We start from the raw sequence: 24,541 nt of genomic DNA on the forward strand, positions 1-24,541 counted from the left end.
ATTACCTAATACCTATTTGGGACTTCATAGTTTTTTGTGTGTCTATTTTGGTATATATTCTTATGTTTTTATAGGCTATTTGTAATTCATTTTATACTGATTTGGTGTTGTGTCCCCTCCTATTTGTGTGTAATGCTTTGAGAGCCAACCTTCCCTGGCTCCTATTTTTGGAAGTCCATTCAGTATTGTGGAAGGCAGTCTGATTTTGTTCTGGTTCGGAACAGTCTCTCTGGCAGTTCAGAACTTAACAAGCGCTGGTCTCCAAGCTAAAGATCCTGTGGTCACAATAACAGAGCAAGTTGCAGGGGTTAAGAGCAAATGAGGAGGAGAGGGAATGTGTCACAGGGACAATGTAACAGCTGGGGTAACTCAACCCTGTTGGTGCTTTGCAATGTGCTGCAAAGACCTCCTTTAAAGAGAAAAGTCGGGTTTCTGAAAGAACAGGCTTAACATTTCCCGCTTTGTGTAATTCACAGGTTTCCTATTACAACCAGTTTACCCCGGGATTCGTCTCGTACATAACGACCAACATCGCTGGACTCTCATCCGATTTCTACACCACCTTCCAAGCGTGCGAACAGTTCCTGAATGAGAACAAAAAGGACCTTGCAGCCGATATTAAACCGCTCCGACTGCAGGATACTGCAGAGGGCTCAGTGTGAAGGAACAGAACCGGCCATTTGTCCGTTGCTCATGGCTGCCAAACTGGTGCAAAAAAACAGCACCAGATTAATCTAAAGATGTAACCAATGGAGTTTTGTCTTGGAGCAATCTCGTGCTGCTTTTTGCACTGTTCTGTAGTCAGAAACTCTTGATACAGTCGGTGCAGTGTGTTCCATCGCACACTGGGACCTCTGCAGCCACACAATGGGTTTCGTGTAATATGGACACCCAGAAATCGCGTAAAGAACAATTTATATTTGTTTAGTTCTTACCTTCATGACACACATGTAGCGCACACTATTATCCTGAAATGGTTGGTGTTAGACAGGGCTGGGCCGCCAACAGGTCAGACGATCAGGATATCCCTGCTTCAGCACTGGTGGCTCAATCAGTAGCTCAGTCAAAGAATGAGCCACCTGTGCTGAAGCAGGAATATCCTGAAATCATGACCTGTTGTTGGCCCTTGAGGACTGGAGTCGCCCACTCCTGGTGTTGAGTATGTGAGTGGATGTAAATTCATCAAGCTGCTGCCTCTGGTGGGGATAAGAAACACGAGTTTCCGTTTGCCGTGCTGCATTCGTTGCACCAGAGGTTACATCTCAGATGCTTATAAGGGCTACAACTTTCACACCGTGGACTGATACCCACATCATTGTATCATTGTATTGTTGGCTGTTTCTATTTGGTAATCAGTTATTGGGGGTTATTTGCTAAAATGCGATAGTGACAATCTCTGCTATATCACATTGGTACCCACTACCACTTAATAACCTCCATTGTCCATCTGAGCAATCCCGATTCACAATATACAAACGCACAACTAAATGAAGTATACCATGGTGGCGGGGGGAAGGAGAGATGGTAAATATATCATTGCAACCTGGTATAACAGGCTCATCAACCTAATTATGGGTCAGTAATGAAAAGTCTCACAATGACACAGTTGCTATTATTTAACTCTCCTGTAAGGGGCTTTTCTAAATCTTTTCCCAGTTTTGTTACTACATTTTCTCAGTCGCTGGAGGGGTTGAATGAATAAATCTGGCAGAAAGAGCCAATAAACCGTAATAATCATTGTGCTGCCGGGAAGGTCAGTATAATAGTCGCTGGTGTGGGGAGGGTCAGATTAATGATCATTGCTGCTCAGAGGGTCAGTATAATAGTCGCTGGTAATTATTGAAAAGTAAAATCTCCCAATATTTTTAATAGAGGTGATAGATGTTATTATCATAGTATTTTTATACAAATGGAGAATGACTGACTGTAGACTGATGTCCCCATCGCTGCATTTTCCTATAATAAACATTCTCCTGTTTATTGAAACCTGGTTGTCTTCAATCTGTGTTAAATACAACCACCTTATGTTTACACTTCCCATACATTATTCACTAGTAAGGAGTATATTAGCTCTAACACCCTAACTTTAGTCAAAACTACCCACCCTCTGACCTTGTCATTGAGAGCCTGCCCTGCCTCCTTCACAAGCCCTCCTTTGATCTCTATTCGAGCACCTAAGCTCTTGCTTGTCTTTCAATCTCCCTGTTAAATGATGTAGCCTATGGTACGTCTCCATTGCACCCAAAATGTATTTCATTTTCTCCCCTCTATTGTTACCAGAGTTTGCGTCCATAAAATAATTCTCCTAACATGGGACCACTTGAGGAGACCGTTTCATAACTTACTCACCAAAAACAAAACCGACAATGCTGGCACTAATTACAGACTCAACAAGGACCATGTTGAAGCAAATGTATTTTTTTTTTTTTTAAACACTTTTATAGGAAATTCAGGGGTGACATCTCTTCTGTGATCTCCAAACTAATTATCCCGTCAAGACGATTACATATACAATCTAAAACCCTTTAGGAGCAAACCAATTTCTTTTCAGCTATAACACTAAGATCTTGAACAATTTGTTCAAGACAATAACCAAAACTTCCCCAGAAAACAGAGCGACCCCGTTGGAATGATTGTGCAGCATAAGAATATCTGAAGCTGGGCCGTTCGTTGAGTTGTTTTCCAGTCTACGTGGTAAAGACGTTCATCATAAGAGCGGAGCGATATTCCTGTGGCAGATTGTAGTAGACTCTGTTTTCGGTGTGGGATCTGATTGACATCAGCCCCTTATACCCGTCCATGAATCCACCTTGTTCAAATGTGTGTTCCACGGTGAGAGAATACGTAGGTGAAGCCTCCAGGAGTCTCGTTGTGCTTAGCCAGGCCTCTCCTAAGGCCACTGCCCGCAGCTGAAATGAAACTTCCTGCCAGAGACCTTCACAGAGCGTGAGCATGTCCTGCACCAGCACCTCTGTATACCCGTTTCCCAGCACCTCCGGAGGCCAGCCAGGAACAATTGTAACAAACGGGAAGATGGTATTGATGGTGCTGATAAATTCTTGGCCCTCTATGTATCCTGATGTGCTGAAGTTCCCGTGAGACACATCCATACCAATCCATACAGGGACAAATAGGGCGTTCTGATTGTGCATCCTGCTCAGGAGACTGAGAGTCTGATTGAGGGATTCTCTATCCCTTATTTTAAGGTAAACTCCCCAGGGATTAGAGTTGGAAAATATTAGCTTGAGGCCATCTTCCAACGGGAGCACAACTGAGGATTTGGTGAAGACCACTGGAATGAGACTGGAATTGACTTGCTGCACCTCAATGTGGAGAGTGAGCATGCCAGAGCTATCTGAAACACAGGAGAGGAATATTCATATCCTGGAACAGGGGGAGATGTAAGTTACAGATAGTCTGCTCTAAGGTTTTTATGAAGGACTGAAACCCACAGAAAACGTTTAGGAACATTAATCTAGGATACCTGTAAGTGCACCAACATGAAACTGCATGTTACAGAAAAAATAGTCCAGAAAAGTTAAACAATGGGGAAATGATAGGTGCATCATACGTTAAAATGGGATCGATTAACACCATCTCTAACTATAGAAACAAATATTTGCACCACACAGATGCTGAGATCCAAATGTGGACATAGGGTATTTAGCATTAAACTGTAATACTGCTGATCGGGGCACTATTGCATGGAAACTCCAATTGTTTCCGTATGATAATGAGCGATCCCCATAGAACAGTCACTTAAAAGGAAGTGTCTACTTACCTGGCACCGGCTCTATAACCTCCTCCTTTCCCTTATTTAGATGGCAATGCCTTTCTCCCAGATTATTAGTATTTAGAGAGGGAGGGTAACGGATAGGCTGGAATATTACGGTTAGACTGGCAGGTTGAACAAGTGCCTTATTTACCAGGCTCACCGGGTAAAAGGCCTCTACCCACTTAAAATGCAAGAGCCCGACGTACGATCCCACCCCCCATCCACCTTGCACCAACTAAAGCTAATCTAGCACTTAAAACAGACTCTTTTCTATAAAGAGGACCACTGGGATCAGGTTACTTTGCTTTCACCCTGGAACCTTTATGAAAGATGATGTGAAAAAAATACCGTTATTTGGGGGAAGCCCCAGTTATCTGCTGGGGGATTCCCCTAAACTGCTGCTCGTTTGCACCTCTATCACTTGTGCTTTGCGACATTATCTGGCACTTACTGTTCAGACGCCTCTGCAAAGATGACGTGGTGGTCTCAGCCTCGTACCATTTAACCAGAATCCCGTCGGAATCGTCTGGGTGAAAAAACAGCTGCAGGCTTCCCCCAGAATAAAACCATCTCTTCCTGTCTTGTTTCACTGTGTGAAGGAAATCGGATATTAAAGCTGCAGACCAAGCAATACCCTACATGTGGTTATTTTAATATATCAGTTCTGTACTATGAGAAAATACTTGTAGCATTTTGTTTATTTTTTTAAATAACTCTGAAGGACATTTTTTATGTATTATAATGTAACGAACATTTTTGTTTCTATAGCAACCATTTACCAAGTCACATCCCCTTCCTCTTCTGAACAGACTCTGGCATGTCCCTTTTGAGCCCTGCCCTCTCTCTAGCAGTGCACCAATTGTATCTAGTGACTGCCTGGTCACATGATCATCCCCACAGAATTTGCATCTTTGGTTCTCTTCTGCTGCACTGAAAGCCATTTAGTGAACCCCCGAGCCAAATCTTCGCCGATCGATTGGCAACTTAGCTAATTACTTATCATTGTGTGAATTGTATTGATGCATATATTAAGGGGGGGGGGGCAGCTTGGACTCCTGCTTTAAGAGAGTAAACCCTCATTATGACATGGTCACTGAAATCTGTGAATTATTTGGAGGTATTTCTGTAATATTCCTCATGCTTAAATGTGGAAATGCGTCACTTTAATTGAAATTAAAACTGATGCATTAGTGATTCTCACATCAGATCTAATGTCCATGGCTGTGTTACAGAATTCAATGCAAAGGGTGTGAAAGGCATTCAAGTGATGAGAAATCTTGGAATATGTCTGTAGTATTTGGTCTTTGGGAGGCTTGCCACCTAGCAACGTCTGGTGGGGAACGCAAGCCTCTCGAAAAATAGTGCCATAGGCAAAAAGCCGCGCTAGTCGTGGTTGACTAAGGCTATGGCCCCAGTGCCTGCGCTGCGCGTCTGCGAGGCTGGCGGCGCGTGCAGCAGAGTCCCCCGGTCTGCAGTGAGCTGCAGGGGGAAAGACAGGAGGGGCGTGATGGGGGAGGGACGGGGGCGAGGCCGTGACGTCACCCGGCAGGTTCGCCCTCGTTGACTGAACTGCTGGGGGGCGTGGCCTAGCGCGCCGTCGCGAGTCCTGCTCTCTATTCTCTTGAGTAGGCGTTTCTGTCGGTGCAGCGTGGCAGCCCCCCCTCCCCGGCTCTATTGTGGGGCGGCTCTTGTCCTTGCAGCGTCCACCACAGCGGGCGCTGCAGTAGCTAGCAGGGACCTCGCCTAACGTGACTGGGAGTGTGTGCGCCGCTGGCGGCAGATATCTTCATTGGCTTGATGATCTTTTTCCTCAGCTGAGAATATGGAGGATGCCGTTTCTGTAACTGCCACAGACCCCATGACCAGGAAGTCTCTGTTCCCCCTTCTAAGCACTATACCAAGTGCCACAAAGAACTTTTTCCTTCTGATACTTCAAGTTCAGAGAGAGCAACCATTATTAAAAGGGGGGAAAAAAACAAGGGTGAAAAGGCCGATCGGCTCCACTTCGTCGAGCGATTTGGTTGAGAGATTCAACATAAAAAACAAAAGTTGGCAGAAGCCCGTGGCCGGCACCGGGTTCGTAGAAGCCATTCTGCTCTATTGCTGGGTATTGTATGGCAATAGTCCCCCTCAGAAGATGAGACAGTAGCTGGCTGTTCATCCTCGTTCTCTGCCCTGGTGAACTGGGACTGAAAAGGTCTTCAGGTCCAATGCCTCTAGTGAATGAGGCAAGAGGCTTGACATCCAAATGGCAAGGGTCAGTCTTGCAGGGAAGACCTCCCTTCCCACCCCCCCCCCCTCCTCTCTAGGGCTTATAACTCTCTAGGTGCTATTGTCCCAGAGATAGAGGTGTATTATTTAACGTCTGGCATTTCGATCTCATCACGGAGGATGTAATCCTAAGAAGCCATACGGGCCCGGACTTCGTTGCCCCGAGTGGCTCCTCCATTCCCTCAGAGTTCAGATCCGTTATTGTGGACTGTTCAATATAAGATACCCGATGCCGCTGGTCCACTTCAATTCACGTTGGAGAAGGCTGAGAGGGAGGGTATTCGAGGACCAAGGGGAAAAACATGTCAGTGCGGTGCACTGCCAGCCGAAGGGCAAGAAAACCGAGGTGAACTCCAATAAAACCTGGTTTATTCCGACGTGGATAAATAACGGAGGTAAAGACCCCCTGCATGTCTCGCGCATTATCAACACCTTGATCTAATGCTAATTACACTTTTACCAGGATTATGAAGTCGGTAATGGCTCACCTCTGTCCCAGGGGGTTTCAGGAATTGTATTTATATACATGAATAACTGAACGATCTCTTGCTAGGTGGAAGCCTCCAGAGGAACAAATCGCAGGAATCTATGGTCTGCAAACTTTGTTCTAGGGGAAAGGATTCCCACCTAGCAGCAGCGGCTCATCCCACCTTCCCCTTACTGCATGTCTGTAGGCTGCTTTTAGTAATCATTTTTTTCTGTCTTTGTTTTCATGTTCGAACAGGGATCCAAGACAGGGTTATCTGACGGCCATTAGAGAAACCCCCAAATAGGCAGTCGGTGCATTATAGGGCATCATCAAGAGCTGGATAGGAGAGCGCTAGGATTCTCATTTCAGTTTTTATATCTTAGTTTCTTCATGTTTAAAACAAATTCCTTGTAAGCTTATTAAAGTGTTCAAGCATCTCATGTGGAACGTGTCCTATTAGATACGTTGATAAGATCTGGGTTTTTTCCTTTGTACTAATAGGGTAACTAAGGATTATCATCAGATTGTGAAGCTTCCAAAAATATCTGCTGCCTGGGGCACGCATGCGCTTCTGGTCACGTGTTAGGCAGCAGAGACTAGTGCTTTTTGCCTACTGCACTATTCTGGGGGAGTCTTGTGTTCTCCCCAGCTGTTGCTAGGTGGAAATCCTTTTCCCTAGAACAAAGGAAGTTTGAAGATCATGGATTCCTGCAAAATGGGTTTACTGGTAGTACGTCATATGTTTCTAGCCTGACTCCATGTCAGCATAAGGTTGGGATCCACTTTAGGTTTTCAAACTTGCTATTTTCCATAAAGATTCAGAACTTCAACCCACCAGAATACACCTGGGATTAGGAATTAGAAAACAAGGACTGGAGCAGAGACATCATGACATGGAGTCATGTTGCTAATACTGAGCTCGACTGTGGGATAAAGATTCATCTAATTGTTTCTTGTGTCAAAGTGAATTGGCTGGTGGTTAATACACAATCCCTGGGACTTCTGTTCCAATCTGAACTGGTGCCAGGGGAGAACATTAACTCACTAGCTGCCTGTTGCTTTAGCACTGAACGCTCTACATGCAGCTCCAGTTTTAGGGATATATCAGAGGGACAGTAACAATCTGAAAACCCTGCGTCTCATCATTGGGCCCCTGAATACAGTGACCTGGCACAGAGCAGTTGACTGACAGAGATGACCGAAGGTTTGACGCTTCTTTCTGTGAATACAGGGACATTGTGCAGGAGTATATCATTCATCGGCTCATGTTCTAAGGGTAGCAAGAGACTTCAGCTTCCAGCTCCTCCCTCTGTAGGATATTAAACCCAAATAACAGACTCTGAACTGACACTTACATGCAATTTGTTTGAACTGAGATAACAAGGGCTCATAAATATCATAATAGATCTTCTCAGGAGAACTGTTATCTCGAATAAACAGAAGATCCTCAAGAGTTATTGGGTCTGATTTCCCCTGCCACAGGGTCAGGCTGTACCTGCAAATGGGAGAAAACAGGTGCAATGATGGTGTGGTAATCTGCGCTACCAATATACATACATAAATACATACGCATGCACATCTACACACATATACAGACACAGTCAAGCAGGGATTCTTGTTCCTGACGTCACTACAGCTAAAGTTAAAGTAACTGAAACAGAGAGAGAAAGAGAAGCGTCCACCCTCCTCTTCATCAAGAGACAGAGAAGTGTTAAATTGCCATATATATGAGCGCTTTCATATGCAAGGTTTGAATGAGACTTCCATTATAACCCCTCTTTCAGTTGTTTATAAATATACTTAATCGTATTCTGTTATTGTGGTATTATTATAGAGACTTAAGGTATTTACATTTATGTATTACCACCTTCGCATTATGTAAGTGATGTATGAAATTAATACAACAATATATTTATAGCCGAGTTTAAAATCTCTGCCTACATCAAAATAATCTTATAAAAACATTTATCGTATCTTTACTTGTGTTTTGGGATCAACACTCGCCACATCAGGCTGTTCTCAAGACACAGTTTTTGGCGCTTGACTATACTGGGTGATTCCAGATAAAAGGGGGATATGGTTCATGTGTTCAGAAGATATCAGGACCAGATCCTGTTGTGATGCTTCCCCTGGAACTTGATGCTGCTGAGGTTCAGCGCATTGATGGGACCTCTTTGCCCCTAATGAAGTGGGTTGACTCCTGCACTGCCTGCCTGTTGGGCTGATCGGGCCCTCATCCTGATTAGACCCTGGGGATCTGTACCCCACCTAGTGCTGACGTTACCGGTCTGACTGCTGCAGGAGCCAGCTGAAGTAAGGCCAGGCAGAGCGAGTCAGGGCAGCCCGAGCTGGAAAGGTGACTCTCTGGGGCACAGCCCTCACCAGGCTGTACATCTTCTCGATCATTTCCCATGTGTAGGTCCGGTTTGTGATGAAAGGTGGCAGATACAGTGTCACCCAGCCGGGAGAAATAGTGACGTCCGGAAACTTCTCTTGTACTAGTTTCAGAAACCTGCAATAAAGGGTTTCAATGCCAGTTACTGTGGTTATGTCTACATTATTCTCTTACTCCAGAGCTTTAAAAAAAAGGGAAATTAATCAATTGTATCAGCTAAAAGTGAAGAAGAAATCTGTCTCATCACCACTGAATCAGATACTGTTCAAACCTCCACTACTTACACATACAATGTAACAATATATGACTGATGTTGATCTTTGATTTCTTTCATGCTGTAATGGGATATATATATGCAGTGTTCGACAAACCTATACATTTGCTCGCCCCGGGCGAGTGGATTTAACTCCCGGGCGAGTAAATATTGGCCCAAGCAGCACACGTTTGGTACTAGGTGGCGAGTAGATTTTTTTGTGTGGCGAGTAGATTTTTTGGTGATTTGTCAACCACTGTATATATGCATCCTTCATTATTCGGGTACAGGTTATGTTGATTTTCCCCAGCGTGTGTGCGTTTTGTCTTTCGCTGTTGATTACTTTAATACTGTAATGATCACATGTACGCATTTCTGCTAAATGGTGCATTTTACGTTCGTGTATATATGTGCACACGTTATATATACGGTTTGCTGCTTTATTTCCAGTCTTGTGCCAATAATGGTTTAAGCATTGTGCATTTTCAGCTGTTTTGTGGTAGTTATGGGGTGTGTGTGTGTGTGTATGTATGTGTGTGTGTGTGTGTGTGTGTGTGTGTGTATGTGTGTATGTGTGTATGTGTGTATTCATTCTGCGGAGGACATTCCCTGGTCTCTGCTTCTTTGCCGATGCCGTGTGCCTGATTTTTACTTTATATATTGCGGTTAACACTTTGAGGCTTTTCCTTTGAGAAAAGTACTTCAGGTTTGTGTGGAACGGCCTGAAGATGGGGTTGTCGTTGTCCCCCCTGCCACTGTTTTCGTCTCCCCTCCCCCCCCCCCCCCACTTGTGTGGTAGTTTATTTATTCTTTGATATTAGTAGCCCCTCTTTTTTGAAACCACTCCTGTATACCGCTATACATTGTGTTTCTTTTACTTCTCTACATTCAGTACTGTGGCGCTCACAGATAAGTAGCTTCTGATTTGTTTAGCCCTGATGGACGATTAGCCCTTTTTTCGGTCGGCGCCCTCTGAGGGTATATATAGCACGCACCTACTATTGCACTTTATCTTGGTAAAGGTTTCGCCAGCGCACCGACACGTCGATCTTTGTATTAATACATTTTCCTACTATTTGAAATCACAGGAGTGCCGCTCCCGCTCTGTTCTCCGCACGACTGGCGGTTCTGGGAGCACGCAGGGCTGCTATTGCTGAGCACCGGTGGCATCTATGACGCGTTACGCGAGTGCTCCTCCACTTGGACCAAAACTTCACTACTTACACTACTTACACTACTTACACTACTTACACTACTTACACTACTTACACTACTTACACATACTATTATACTTACACTACTTACACTACACACACATACTATTATAAAGTGTCACTAAATTAGGAACAGTTCTCTACAGCAGGAAAAAAAAATAGTATTGGCAACCTGTCTCTCTCTGTGCCTGTGTGTCTCTCCATGTCTCGCCCTCTATGTGCCGGTATGTATCTCTCCATCTCCCCCCCTCTCTGCCTGTGTGCATCTCAATCTCCCCCTCTCTCTGCTCCTGTATCTCTCTCTTTCTATGTGTTTGACTTCCTCTCTGCGACTCTTCCTCCCTTATTCTGCCCATAATCTATGTACCTGTCCCACTCTCTATCTTTGCCTGAGTCCCGCTTCCTCTGTGCCCTCTCCTCTCTCTCTGCCTCCCTCCTTGTCTCTCTGTATCTCTTGTCCTCCCTCAATAACCCCAACTTTCCCTATACCCCCCTCCTGCTCTGCCCCTTTACTCCTCTCTCTGTACCCCCCTCCTGCTCTGCCCCTTTACTCCTCTCTCTGTACCCCCCTCCTGCTCTGCCCCTTTACTCCTCTCTCTGTACCCCCCTCCTGCTCTGCCCCTTTACTCCTCTCTCTGTACCCCCCTCCTGCTCTGCCCCTTTACTCCTTTCTCTGTACCCCCCTCCTGCTCTGCCCCTTTACTCCTCTTTCTGTACACCCTTTCCTCTCTGTGCCCCACCCTTCTCTCTCTGTACCCCCCTCCTGCTCTGCCCCATTACTCCTCTTTCTGTACCCCCTTTCCTCTGTGCCCCACCCTTCTCTCTCTGTACCCCCCTCCTGCTCTGCCCCATTACTCCTCTTTCTGTACTCCCTCTCCTCTGTGCCCCACCCTTCTCTCTCTGTACCCCCCTCCTGCTCTGCCCCATTACTCCTCTTTCTGTACTCCCTCTCCTCTGTGCCCCACCCTTCTCTCTCTGCACCCCCCTCCTGCTCTGCCCCATTACTCCTCTTTCTGTACCCCCTTTCCTCTGTGCCCCACCCTTCTCTCTCTGTACCCCCCTCCTGCTCTGCCCCATTACTCCTCTTTCTGTACTCCCTCTCCTCTGTGCCCCACCCTTCTCTCTCTGCACCCCCCTCCTGCTCTGCCCCATTACTCCTCTTTCTGTACTCCCTCTCCTCTGTGCCCCACCCTTCTCTCTCTGTACCCCCCTCCTGCTCTGCCCCATTACTCCTCTTTCTGTACCCCCTCTCTGTACCCCCCTCCTGCTCTATCCCATTACTCCTCTTTCTGTACTCCCTCTCCTCTGTGCCCCACCCTTCTCTCTCTCTGCCTCCCTCCTTGTCTCTCTGTATCTCGTCTCCTCCCTCAGTAACCCCAACTTTCCCTATACCCCCTCCTGCTCTGCCCCTTTACTCCTCTTTCTGTACCCTCTTTCCTCTTTGTGCCCCTCCCTTCTCTCTCTGTATCCCCCCACCTCCTCCTCTCTAGTGACTGATTAATTAGGTGATGTAGTTGTAAACGGATACTGACTGACTTGCATTGACTGCAATTTCATGGTGGACATTGGGCCCAATCAGGATGTCTGCGTTGAGCCACACGGGCCTGTTAATTGGCCTACGGGAAGACTTTGCAAGTAATAGATCAAGTGAAGGGCCAACAGCTTGGATGCTTTTGAAATCCAACTTGATACCTGTGCAGAATGAAATGATAATATAACGCTTAGGACTCTAGGACATAACTCATATAACTAGGATATGCAACATACAGCTAGGGTGGCCAGGTGGCTTTCCCAAAAATACTGGACACAATGGTGAAAGGTGCGACGCGCTCGAGACACACACACACACGAGACACACAAACACATGCTCGAGAGACACCTCCGCTCCGTGTATTTTCCTCCTCTCCTTTCCCCACCCCCAGGCACCTGACACCACCTCCTAGCAGCGGCCAATCAGGATAGAGGAAGCTGCCCAGCCCCCTAGCAAGAGCCCTGCTCTCTCCCTGCTCGTGGGAAATCCTGCGCCCTCCTCCCCTCCAAGCCGATCGGGTCACTATGTCCAGAGAGGTAATACCGGTATACACATAGATGTCCAGTATTACATCCTAATATTTTACTGGACAAAGTGCCTAAATACAGGACAGTCCGGTTCAATACCGGACACCTGGCAACCCTACGACACAGCAGATACAAACTCCCAGTCTGAATCAGTGAGATGAAGGGACATGAGACACACCTTTGGTGGAATCAACAACAGATCTGAGCCAGTTGTGCAGAGTGTTATCACTATATACACTGGGGGGGTGCGCCATGATGGGAAGATCCGTCTCATTAGGCGTTCCCTGGCCCTCCACATTGACGTCAGCTTCCAGAATCAGGATGTCACCTGTGGGAACAGACACAAAACAAGTTATGTGAGTAAAAAAAAAGTGACAAACATCCTCCATCGTATTGAGTACAGCAAATAAAAATATCCGGTGTGAGCACATTCACATGTCTCAGACAGGTCTGCAACCCTGTCTCTCCCCATTATCGCTTAGCGAACAATGCTTCCACTGCAGCCAAAGATTCTGGGTAATGACATGCAAATGAGCACTCACAGTGTGTCACTTTTTGCTTCTTATCCATTTTAACATGGACCCCTAGTATGCCTGCCACATTACACAGCTTTTCAGCACAGGCGGGGTTAAAGAAGTGCATAGCCAGTAAACCTATACATGGACAGCGGTTTCAACCTTTTGAGTCTCATCAATGTGAGGTTAGTTACTGGCTTTGCAATGTGAATCTGGGAGTGACTACAACCAGCCACAAAATAAGTAACAGCGAGTAAAAAAGTGACAAAAAAAAACCATCACTGTAGTGTACAGCAAATATAAATAGCACTTGTGCGTGCATATTGACCGACGTGAAAATAAAGACACTCACCGCAGGGCTGGAGTTACATGCAGTTTGGGGGGGTGGGGTGGGGGGGTAGAGGATTGGGTTTCACCCAGTATTCCTCTGAAACACTATTAATATCTCTAATTTCTGCAATAATTGTAAAGCCTGAACCCTCACACGCATCTCCTGTGCCCACTTTGTTAGATAGCTACCTATACACAAACTACAGAACTCGTACTGGATCACAATCATTTGGGCGTGTCTATACTGAAGCAGTCGGAGGCACAAGACATTTCAGCAGGTTTCAGCAGAGTTAAAGCCATTTAAATGTGCAGTCTATTACCTTTTAAATTAACAGCTCTCTATGATCTAGTACAGGGAGGCTCAACTCCAGTCCTCAAGCCCCCCCCCCCCCCCCCCAACAGGTCAGATTTTTGGGATATCCCTGCTTCAGCATAGGGGGTTCAATCAGTCCCTGCTTCAGCACAAGTGGCTCAATCAGAGGCTCAGTCTTCCCTGAGCTTCTGATTGTGCCATCTATGCTGAAGCAGGGATATACTGAAAACCTGACTTGTTGGGGGGGGGGGGGGGCTTGAGGACAGCACCCCTGCTCTGGTACACAGAAACATGTCTTTGCCTGTTAATTTGTAGTTCTAGTAGCCATATTGGGGCTGGAGAAATGCAGATTTGGGGCAGGTCATCAGGGACGGACCACCTTCTCCCTAAAAGATCCCACGGATGGTCCGGCGTTCCAATGGCGCTTAGGCATCAGACCTTCCTCATCTTCAACCGGCCAAAGAACATGGAAAAGCTCCGTCCAACCTGAACTGGGCCCTACACTGAGACAGAAATGATCCTCCCATATGTCTGACGGAGGCCGCACTTGGAAGCTGGAAGTTACCTGCATGGACGAGGACTAAAACTATAACATGACGGGACAGTAATTCCTACTGATTAGCCCCCGTCCTCCTGGGCGATGGCGATGGGTTCATATGGAGCTCATCCCTGAGTGGTCCCACCTTACATCCCGAGCTGGTAGAAACATGTGATATAGTACCTCTAGGCCCCTTCCCCAGGGGCAAAAATTACACTATGGTAGGGGGTAGTATATACCGGTTCCTGGGCTCCGGCTCCCCCTCCCCCCTGGTCACGAACACGTGGGAGCCGCCGGTGTCGAGTTGTTAACCCCATTTACTTATATTCATGTTATATGGTATGTTTTCACTTTGCTCTGTAAGGCCTCAACACAACTCCAACCATCATTTCATTTATTATAATAATTAGGACTATCCAAATATACTACGGGGCGCAGAAGGCTTGATAGAAGCTACAAACAGTTCTCACAGTTACTTATTTTGAGGGTGGGAAAATAAGCAAGTTGAATTTGACATGCCCTGAGTCCCTCTGACAGGCAGTAAGTAGGCGCTACAGTTAGAGACGGGGACACACATACAGGGGGACCTCAAGAGATGACCCACACACTGAAGGTTTAATGGCGGACACCCACTTGAGTACACACACTAGGGCGAAACACGATGTCCTAGTTAAGAGGAAACCTATTCTCTGTCTAGGGAAACCTATTAAAATGTTAATACGTTTAAAAGTTTGTGTTTTTGTATTTGTGACTTATTGCGTTTCCGAGGCCCGAGCACATCTACCCACGCCCTTTTGTTCCCCTCCACTCTACTAGACCCACTTGTCACCAAGGGCAGTTGAGCACGGGCCAGAAAAGCCCTTAACTGCTAATTTGTTCATCCACCTTTCCTCTCCCTTAATGTCCAGTTGAGCACTTCTTCACATCATTACACAGACCCCTCCGGGTCTCATACACCACTCCCAACCTACCATAAGGAACTCCCACCTCTGTATACCCGCTATTTCTCCATTCTCCAAATGTCCTTGAAACAAATGACCCATAATGTCAATAGCCCATGCAAAAGGCGAGTAGTATTCTCCGATTACATAAGGATGAAAGGAGACATACTTTTGCTACGAGACACACAAAAACAATTCCATGGACCCGAAATGTTTTAACAAATAATATCAACTTTTGTTCCACTCTTCCGCACAGGTTAAAAAACGAGGGGTTGCAATCTTCTTTAGTAAACAAACACCTTTTGTCTCTGAGTCTGTGAGATCTGACAGAGAAGGACAATTCTTGAAATTAGTGGGGATCCTCTATGGGCAGGACCTCACCATGGCGAATGTCTCTGCCCCAAATGAATGCAGCTCAAAATTCCTAGTCATTTTTTTTTTTTAACATACTAAGGAGTATGATGAAAGGCAATATCATACTAGGAAAAGATTTAAATTTGGTCCAATCTTGGACTGGTCAAGTCCTCAAGATAAAGGTCCCACAAATCGCCTGTAATCTCTCCACTTAATGTCAATCATATCCTCAAATAGATTATCTCTGTGTGTCTGCAAAGCTACTACCCAAAATTCCCTCGGCCAAAATACATACTATGACCTGGTCAGACCATGCCCGGTAGAAATAAGGTGCATTCAATTGGACACCAAGACACATGGTGCTCGGTGGACACGAAACGAGTCACTGCTAAACGATTCCAGAGATTCAGTATGAGGTTGAGGAAGAACTTTCATTCTTCCAAACTAACGTGGGTAGCGGGTCCTCCCTCTCTATCTATAATAATAAATAATAATAATAAATAATAATAATACATGAGATCTTGGATCTTGATCTCCTGTTAGACCCATGGCTCTGCTTACTGAACAGACCATTCCAAGACCAATCCAAGGCAGAGACTACGTATATTTTTCATATAAGAATCGCAACAAGGAGCACATTAGCAGCTTTATGGAAACAAAAAGACACACCTTCTCTGACCATAGTCCACAATACAATTTGGTTCATTTGCCAGGTGGAAGAGAGGACTGAAATTGAAACATGAATAGTTCAAAAGGCTAGAGAGTGGCAACCCTGGCTATCCCATATAGGCATTCCCTGTCTTGACCCCCTCTGGAATCTGCTCTGAATTTGGGACCTTGTACACGTTCTCCCTTGACCACAGACCTTGCATCCGGATACGCAGGTTTAAGGGCAGGACTCATGCTCGAGCTCCTTTTCCTTAGAGATATAATACAATGGCTAGTGTGTGAGAATGAGAATTTATATTAAATTGTATGAAACTGAATTATTCTTAATTTCTTGCTACTCTCAATCCACTGTAGGAATGTACATTTATTTATTTATTTATTTATAAAAACGTTTGACCCAGAAGTAATACATTGAGAGGTACCTCTTGTTTTCAAGTATATCCATGGGCCCCTCCAATCTCCTTCCCTGTTTTTTTTTTTTTTTTTTTAAAGCACCACTTCCATTTTTGTTTGTAGGGTTTAAACCACTTTAAAACTGACCCCCATTTCCTTCTAGAGAGGCAATTAGGACAACCTAGTGTGGTTTCTGATGAGAACTTGAATAGAGATTGGATTACGAGTGTGGATTCCCTGTGAATTGATGGACTGTACAATTAATGGTTCTCCCCCCCCCCCCCCCTCTCATTATATACAATTTACCTGCAGAACAATTCTCTGCTTGAGCAGCTGTGGAGGATCAAATGAACACAGGTAGGAGTTGAAACGTTTGTGTGTACAGGCGCATTCATTCACTTGAACAATTAGACAGTGTAAGAGAGATTATCCTGAGTGACATGGGAAACACTTGTGGGAAGGATGGTGTGACATCAATCTGAATCCCAACTCCTAGAAACAGCTGACAAGTTTATTGCAGTGGAACTGCAGGGTTAAAACTCCTGTCCTGTGAGAGGGATGTTAAAGACCCGTGAGTGTTGTAGCAGATACAGTATGTGCTGCATATGATGAAGGCCAACGATGAAATGAGACTACTGTCTTTTAGTATTACAGTATATCACCGCTAACTGTGTGCACAGAACAGTATATACAGTGAATATTATGCCATGATTATACAAAGTGAAATATCAGCAGCAGGCATACCCAAACAATATTGGGAAAACCCCTTGAGAGAGTCTCACTCATCGTAGTGGAATCTCATTTATATTACTGCAGTCTCACTCATTATAATGCAGTCACTTTAATTGAAAGACAATCTCTATTTGGAAGGCAGCCTCGGCTGGTATGACAGTTTCACAGGATTGTAGACTTAGGCTGCGGCCAGGCAGGGAGCGGGCAGGCTGGCGCTCGTGCACTGTGCCCTGCTCGGCCGGGTGGTTCGCCCTCATTGGGCGAACCGCTCACGTGACGCGCTTGCGAGCAGTAAAATCAAATTTGCTTGCTCTGCAAGCAGCTAAGCACCGAGCAGGCGCAGGTGCTCGCTCACGCTGGCCACACACATTGCCGCAATGTGTTTCCTCACGGCCAGCGTGAGCGCGCCCGCCCAGCGCATTCTCACCATAAATTGCTTTGCCAAAGGGATTTAATGTTATTTTTTTAATATACCGTAATTTTGTGCGTTACCCTAAGGACATTTCACGTACAGCGCGAGAGGAGCAGACAGCGCGAGAGGAGCAGAGAGCGTGCGAGGAGCAGACAGCGCAGAGAGCGTGCGAGGAGCAGACAGCGCAGAGAGCGCGCGAGGAGCAGACAGCGCAGAGAACGCGCGAGGAGCAGACAGCGCAGAGAGCGCGCGAGGAGCAGACAGCGCAGAGAGCGCGCGAGGAGCAGACAGCGCAGAGAGCGCGCGAGGAGCAGACAGCGCAGAGAGCGCGCGAGGAGCAGACAGCGCAGAGAGCGCGCGAGGAGCAAGAGAGCGCGACAGGAGCAGACAGCGCAGAGAGCGCGACAGGAGCAGACAGCACAGAGAGCGCACCAGGAGCAGACAGCGCAGAGAGCGCGCCAGGAGCAGACAGCGCAGAGAGCGCGCCAGGAGCAGACAGCAGAGAGAGCGCGCCAGGAGCAGACAGCGCACCAGAAGCAGACAGTGCAGAACGCGCGCCAGGAGCAGACAGCGCAAAACTCACGCCAGGAGCAGAGAGCGCGCCAGGAGCAGACAGCGCAGAGTGCGCGCCAGGAGCAGACAGCGCAGAGAGCACGCGAGGAGCAGACAGCGCAGAGCACGCGAGGAGCAGACAGCGCAGAGAGTGTGCGAGGAGCAGACAGCGCAGAGAGCGCGCGAGGAGCAGACAGCGCAGAGAGCGCGCCAGGAGCAGGCAGCGCAGAGAGCGCGATGATTCTCCAGGAAGCGCAAGGATATGTGAAGGTAAAAGAATATATTGATAGTGCAATATTGTATGTGATAGTTATGAATAAGGCTGTTCTAATATAAATGTACTCACAAGCGTGAGAAGATTAAGGGCACATAAAGGTATCTTTGGGTAATCTAGATGTCACACAGCGGTCAGGAGTTCAGTTTCAGCCCCCATGTAGACTCCAAAAGACCTTAAATAAGAAGACTGGACATAGTGCAGACTGTATACAAAAGGATTTTAAAAGGTAAGTGGAAAATGTTACACTCACATGGTTTCAAAAGGTTAAAAGCATTTAGACCACACGTAGTGGATCTCAGCAGCCGGATAGGTAGTAGCGATGGTTCCCCTCCTCTGTGGCGTGCGTGTCACGGGTAGCGTTCCAACGGCACCGGAAGTGATGTCGTCTGCTTCCAGGGGTTCCGGCCAATGCTGAAGATACCTCTCGCAGTGGATTTCAGCAGCCGGATAGATGATAGCTCTGATTCTCCCCCTCTGTAGCGTGCGTGTCGTGAGTTGCGTTCCGACTGCACCGGAAGTGATGTCGTCTACTTCCAGGGGTTCTGGTCAATGTTGAAAGCGTCACTCTGCTGAAATCCACTGCGAGAGGTATCTTCAGCATTGGCCGGAACCCCTGGAAGCAGACGACATCACTTCCGGTGCCGTTGGAACGCTACCCGTGACACGCACGCCACAGAGGAGGGGAACCATCGCTACTACCTATCCGGCTGCTGAGATCCACTACGTGTGGTCTAAATGCTTTTAACCTTTTGAAACCATGTGAGTGTAACATTTTCCACTTACCTTTTAAAATCCTTTTGTATACAGTCTGCACTATGTCCAGTCTTCTTATTTAAGGTCTTTTGGAGTCTACATGGGGGCTGAAACTGAACTCCTGACCGCTGTGTGACATCTAGATTACCCAAAGATACCTTTATGTGCCCTTAATCTTCTCACGCTTGTGAGTACATTTATATTAGAACAGCCTTATTCATAACTATCACATACAATATTGCACTATCAATATATTCTTTTACCTTCACATATCCTTGCGCTTCCTGGAGAATCATCGCCAGTATCTACCAAGAGGACAGACAGAGAAATCCTCACCGGGTTATAGCAGCATCAGTATATGTGTCTGTATAAGTATCACCTTTTGATTATCTAATCACTGTTTATATTATATTTTTTCTTATTAGAAGTGTTTATATAATTATCACTAATATCACTATTTTTAGCAAGATTTGATTTATTTATTTAGAGCGCCACTATTTGATAAGTTTCCTTTTCACAAGCGCAGAGAGCGCGCCAGGAGCAGGCAGCGCAGAGAGTGCGCCAGGAGCAGGCAGCGCAGACACAAACTGAGCAGGGGATGGAAGATGATATATTTACTTTCTAGCGCTTCTTCCATCTGGCTCTGGTTGTTGGCTCCGTGGTACCAGGTCACCAGTAGCCCGTCCTTAGATTGGATCTTCCCCTGGGACAGCAGATAATCTAACATGTCTCCCCCAGTGGGGAAAGGAGGTCTGGGGCCTGGAGAGTCAGGAAAGAAGAGCATTAATACTACAGGCTGTAGCTGCATGTATCAGCCAGGGGTTAACCCCTTCACTGACAGTGACCTGCAATGTCACATTGCTCCAGCACTGAATAAGTTAACTTGCAAAAAAGTAATTCAATCTGATTTCCAGCACTGTATACCTATATACACACACAGCTCTACATACATACATACATACATACACACTTACATACATACACACTTACATACATACATACATACACACTTACATACATACATACACACTTACATACATACATACACACTTACATAGATATACACTACTCAGATATTTAATGTGAATGTACATCTAAGTATTCTTTATCATTGCTATACAGTGTATAATTTGTCCCTTTCTTTACTCAGCATAACTTATTTGTATTTAAGGTGGTAACATACAGTAGCGCAGTACATAAGAAAATTATTATTAAATATCAACATGGACACATGCAAGGAATAAAATATGACCATTGGTTCCTGCGCGCTGCGTCCACTGTCCGCATCAGAAGAAATGACCCAAAAGACCCCAGAATGTGAACCATCAGGGGAGCATATGAGCAGCAGCCCGGTGTGCACAGAACCCAAGAATAGCCATATACACCTCATCACTCCGGAGCGTTATCTGGGGGGACAACTCATACCTGTGTTAGGAATCTGGCCCAAGGTGAAGCACAGTGCGGCCACAGTGACACAAACCCCCAGGAAGACACAGGCTCCAGCCACAGTCCTGAGGTCAGGCACGGAGCAGCGCTTCATTTTGCAATGGCCTGAATGTTACAGCGATGTGCACACACTGCCTCGCAAACAGCCTCCCCCTCCAACACCCTGCGGTCTCACAGGGCTCAATGCACACAGTGGGTGAGTCCTCCCACAGCCGGTCTGTGTGTCTGACTGAACCCCAGTGAGTCCCACACCCTTTATCTGTGTCCAATAAAAAAAAGAAAAGTTGTTCCCTTCCTAGTAATGTGAAGTCTTCTCGTGTTACAGCGAGGGCCTCCTTACCCCTCTCTGCCTGACAATAACCCGGCACTGTTATCTGTAATCACAGGGATACACCGCTCGGAGAACTCTGCACTTAGACCTGTTCCCATTCAGCTTTGTTCAGTCGCACAAATACAGCGAGAAAGATTTGTTAAAAAAAACTATTTCACTTACCAGGCTGCAGTTAGCTTATTTGGTTTTCTGCATCCTATTTGTGACAAAAAGTTATTTCCAAGGGTTAAATGATGTTAGGTCACCTATTTCACAGCGGTTATCCACAGAAGGATAATAGGATGTAGGATATGGATATGTAGGATATTAAACAAAAAATCCTCATTTTGTTGTTTAGTCCACCATTATTTTATCATTACTATACCAATAAAGTTTTATTTTTAATTATCTCATCATTACATTAGTTGGGAGTGCTACACTAGTGGCCTTCTCTTTCTACTCCTATGTTCTTTCATAGGGTTCTCTTTACTACATATTACTAGTCCCAGCACCCCAACTTAATTTAGACAGTAGCAAGAGTATTCTTCCCTTCCCAAAGTCCTCTTCCCTTTTCAAACCTATATGTAGGATATTGCTTGAACTGCAGCTTTAAAGCCTAAATCCTTTTTGGGCCTGGCAAACATACACGTGTGCGCTCACACATGCACACCCGCGCACACATGTGGTTTGTGGTTTGGTGGATCTGACTATGATGTACTAAGTGAAGATGGACTCCGGCCCCACCCTGACACATACAGGGAAATAGGAGGGGTTATAGTTTATATTCATTTTCTTTAATAAATTTACCGGTTGAACTTTTGGCCACCGCTTCCCAGATCCTGCCAGTCTTCTCAATCAGTAACTTCTCCCAGACCAGCAGATAAGCGTCTAACACAAGATTTCCCAGCGTGGAGACGTTATAATATAGACACAATATTTTTATTTGGTTCATTGTCTGGCTACACATCCTCTCGAAATATGTAAGATCTGGAATCTTGTTTCGATCACATTTTTAGTCCATAAAATGCCTGCCTTGCAGGAACCGATAGAAATCCGATCTCGGCAAGTCCTATTCTTCTTGTAAATTTTGGAAGGATTCTTGGTTTGCCAAAATAAAATCGACTTTGGAAACACAAGTCCTCCAATTATTTAAATAAGATTTGTGGCAGCACAATTTTAGGTCTTTTTTTTGTTGATCTAACCAGATTGTCAGCCAAAGGTGTAGGGGTTGTTAAATTAGCTAAGTTCGCCCATTTTATCATTATTGGCAGAATATGCCATTCCACCACTTGTCCCAATTGAGCCACTTTGTAGTAATTAAGAATATTCGGCAGACCCAGCCCTCCCGTCTCCCTAGTCTGTTTAATAAAATTAGACTAGACGCTAAGACGAGTCTACATTCCTGAAGGATGTTCAGAGCACTAACAGTCTAGGACATCTATTTTAATGACTTGGTTAGGTTTCATCGATACGTTACTTAAGTCTACAAGGTGTGCATAGATTTGCAATGGGTGCCGGGGGAGTATATATGGGGGGGTGGGGGGGAGGTTTGGGAATAGGACACTGGTTTCTGGAAACATGAGCTCAACTGCAACTTACCACCCTGAGCTTTTGTAGGATAAGCCTTTGCCCTAAGTCGCGACTCACTTAACAATATCACAAGTTCTGGGTGAGCCTGCATCTGGCTTTGCTTTCCTACTGAGTTTAGACTAAGAATGTATCTGGTATTCTTTTGTCTGCGGCCCACCCAGTGGCTATAATAAAGAACACATGAAACATTATGGGGTTTTGGTAGATGGTAAATAGCATATTAAACAATAAAGAAATCATACAGCTGGCAACTGCTTCAATAATAAGGAACACACACACACACCTCAAGGGACTTTCTCTTGCTCCGAGGGCAACTATCCGGCCTCCTTTTATATTTTGCCACTGTGGACCAGTCCGATCTTTTGGTTCTGGGCCGGGCATTCAGTCTTGCGGTGAGGTGGGCTGTCGGATTTCGACCCTGTATGCCCAAAGCATGCATTTCCATACCCAAGCCTTCCTCTCCGGTGACTGCTGAACTAGTCATGGCTACTACGTCCGACTATTACACCACAAGGAAACCCCCAGGTGTAGCTGATCTTTTCTTGATGCAGACATGGTCTCATTGGGGTTTTGTCTCTTCTGTAGAAAAGCTGGAGCCAAGTCAGGGAAGATTTCCAGAGTTTAGTCTTCCATTGTGACTGGTGCTGCATCCCTACAATCATTCAAATTGGCATCTTTCCCTTTATAACTGTGGAGCTGGACAATTACGTCTCTTGGTTTCATCTGGTCAGCGTACCTTGATTTTTGTGCCCGGTCCAAAGTCAGTTTTTTTTTCTTCCTTCAATCTATCTCCAGCTATAACATGTGAAATAGACGAGGAGTCAGGTATAGCTCAAGCTGAGCAGCATCCACTATGTTAGGGATATTTTTGATGTGTAAATTGTTTCTGCGGGATCTATTCGCAGCAGGCTCCGGCATTTCTAGAGAATATCCACTTGCTGACGTAAGCGCAAGGTGTCCTGGTCAGCTCCCCTCTGCAACTGGTGTACTCTTTCCAAACTACACTCCACGGCGTCAGTTCTTTCACCTAGAGGGAAGCTCCAAATTAAATTGGTCCCTTTACCTTTTTAGTTCAGTTTGGGAAGTTTCCTTCATTTGTTTTTAATTCGGTCATAAACCGGGACATATCTTGCCTGGTTAGGGGAGTGTGCTGTGCCTGCCCTGTATTAGGCCTCGTTCAGGGTGCTGGCTTCGGGGGCAGGGCGTGCTGACGTGCTTGCTGCAGTGAGAAACAAAGTATTCAATTTGAATACTTGTTGTCAGGGTAGCTACTGCCCTGCCTCCGAAGCCAGGCGTTGCCGCTGACGACAGCTCAGTAAACGAAAATTTCGTTTCTTGGAGCTGAAGCCGCGTCACAGGGACCAAGGCAGCCAATGAAATCATTCTTCAGAATGATTTCATGGCTGCAGCTTGGATACTTTAACCCTGCAGCCTCGCCCCCTCCCCAACGCTGAAAAGGCAGCTGGGGGATAATCACATGTCGCCAGCAAACTCCCAGCACTGCCTCCCGCACGCCCCCCCTCCGAGCCCTCAGCTGCCTCCCTGAACGAGCCCTTAGAGTCCTGCGGATCGCGCAGGGAGACGCCATTTTCTGGTGCTGCTGCAGGCGCGCGTGACTGCTTCTTACAGAAGTTGGAGACCTCGTGTGGCCGTGCGTCACTCCTTCGTGTTCCAGCGATCGACCCGATTGAGGGTAGGTTGCCTGCACGTTTCTTTAGGTGTGTTGTTGGGGCTGGAGTCGTGGGCGGAACTCTGCTCTTAGCGGCCATCTTCTTACGCAGCCCCGCGCCATCTCCAAAAAAGCGTATCGTGGTGTTTACATAAGACAAAAAGGTGCATTATATATATATATATATATATATATATATATATATATATATATGTAAACACAAAAGAAGAAAAAGAAACCTCTCAAAATGCACTCAGACTGGTAATGCAAATAATAATAATAAATTTATTAAATCAAAATATGAAAGAAAAC

General features: G+C 45.9%; 2 protein-coding genes across 3 annotated transcripts in view; one reads left to right on the forward strand and one right to left on the reverse strand.

Annotated features, from left to right (window-relative positions):
• The window catches only part of ACOT11 (acyl-CoA thioesterase 11), a 39,297-nt gene extending 37,311 nt beyond the window's left edge, over positions 1–1,986 (forward strand). The window contains exon 16 of the mRNA XM_075616399.1: positions 477–1,986. Coding sequence (XP_075472514.1) covers positions 477–662 — 186 coding nt within the window. The 3' untranslated portion in view covers positions 663–1,986. The remainder of the gene's footprint in view (positions 1–476) is intronic.
• Positions 1,960–23,724, reverse strand: FAM151A (family with sequence similarity 151 member A). 2 transcript variants are annotated; one of them, XM_075616397.1, is made up of 8 exons: positions 20,640–21,147; positions 19,833–19,973; positions 12,614–12,763; positions 11,910–12,069; positions 8,800–9,027; positions 7,871–8,010; positions 4,227–4,364; positions 1,960–3,355 (listed from the first exon to the last, which is right to left on the reverse strand). In XM_075616397.1, the coding sequence occupies exons 1-8, from the start codon at positions 20,752–20,754 to the stop codon at positions 2,688–2,690; spliced, it is 1,740 nt and encodes a 579-aa protein (XP_075472512.1). In that variant the 5' UTR covers positions 20,755–21,147; the 3' UTR covers positions 1,960–2,687. The 2 variants fall into 2 exon arrangements, with proteins under 2 accessions (XP_075472512.1, XP_075472513.1); XM_075616398.1 differs by lacking the exon at positions 20,640–21,147 and adding an exon at positions 22,844–23,724 and having other exon boundaries at positions 1,961–3,355.
• Between the last annotated feature and the right edge of the window lie 817 nt (positions 23,725–24,541).

The sequence above is a fragment of the Ascaphus truei genome, chromosome 10 (assembly GCF_040206685.1).
Source record: "Ascaphus truei isolate aAscTru1 chromosome 10, aAscTru1.hap1, whole genome shotgun sequence".
Classification (NCBI taxonomy): Eukaryota; Metazoa; Chordata; class Amphibia; order Anura; family Ascaphidae; genus Ascaphus; species Ascaphus truei.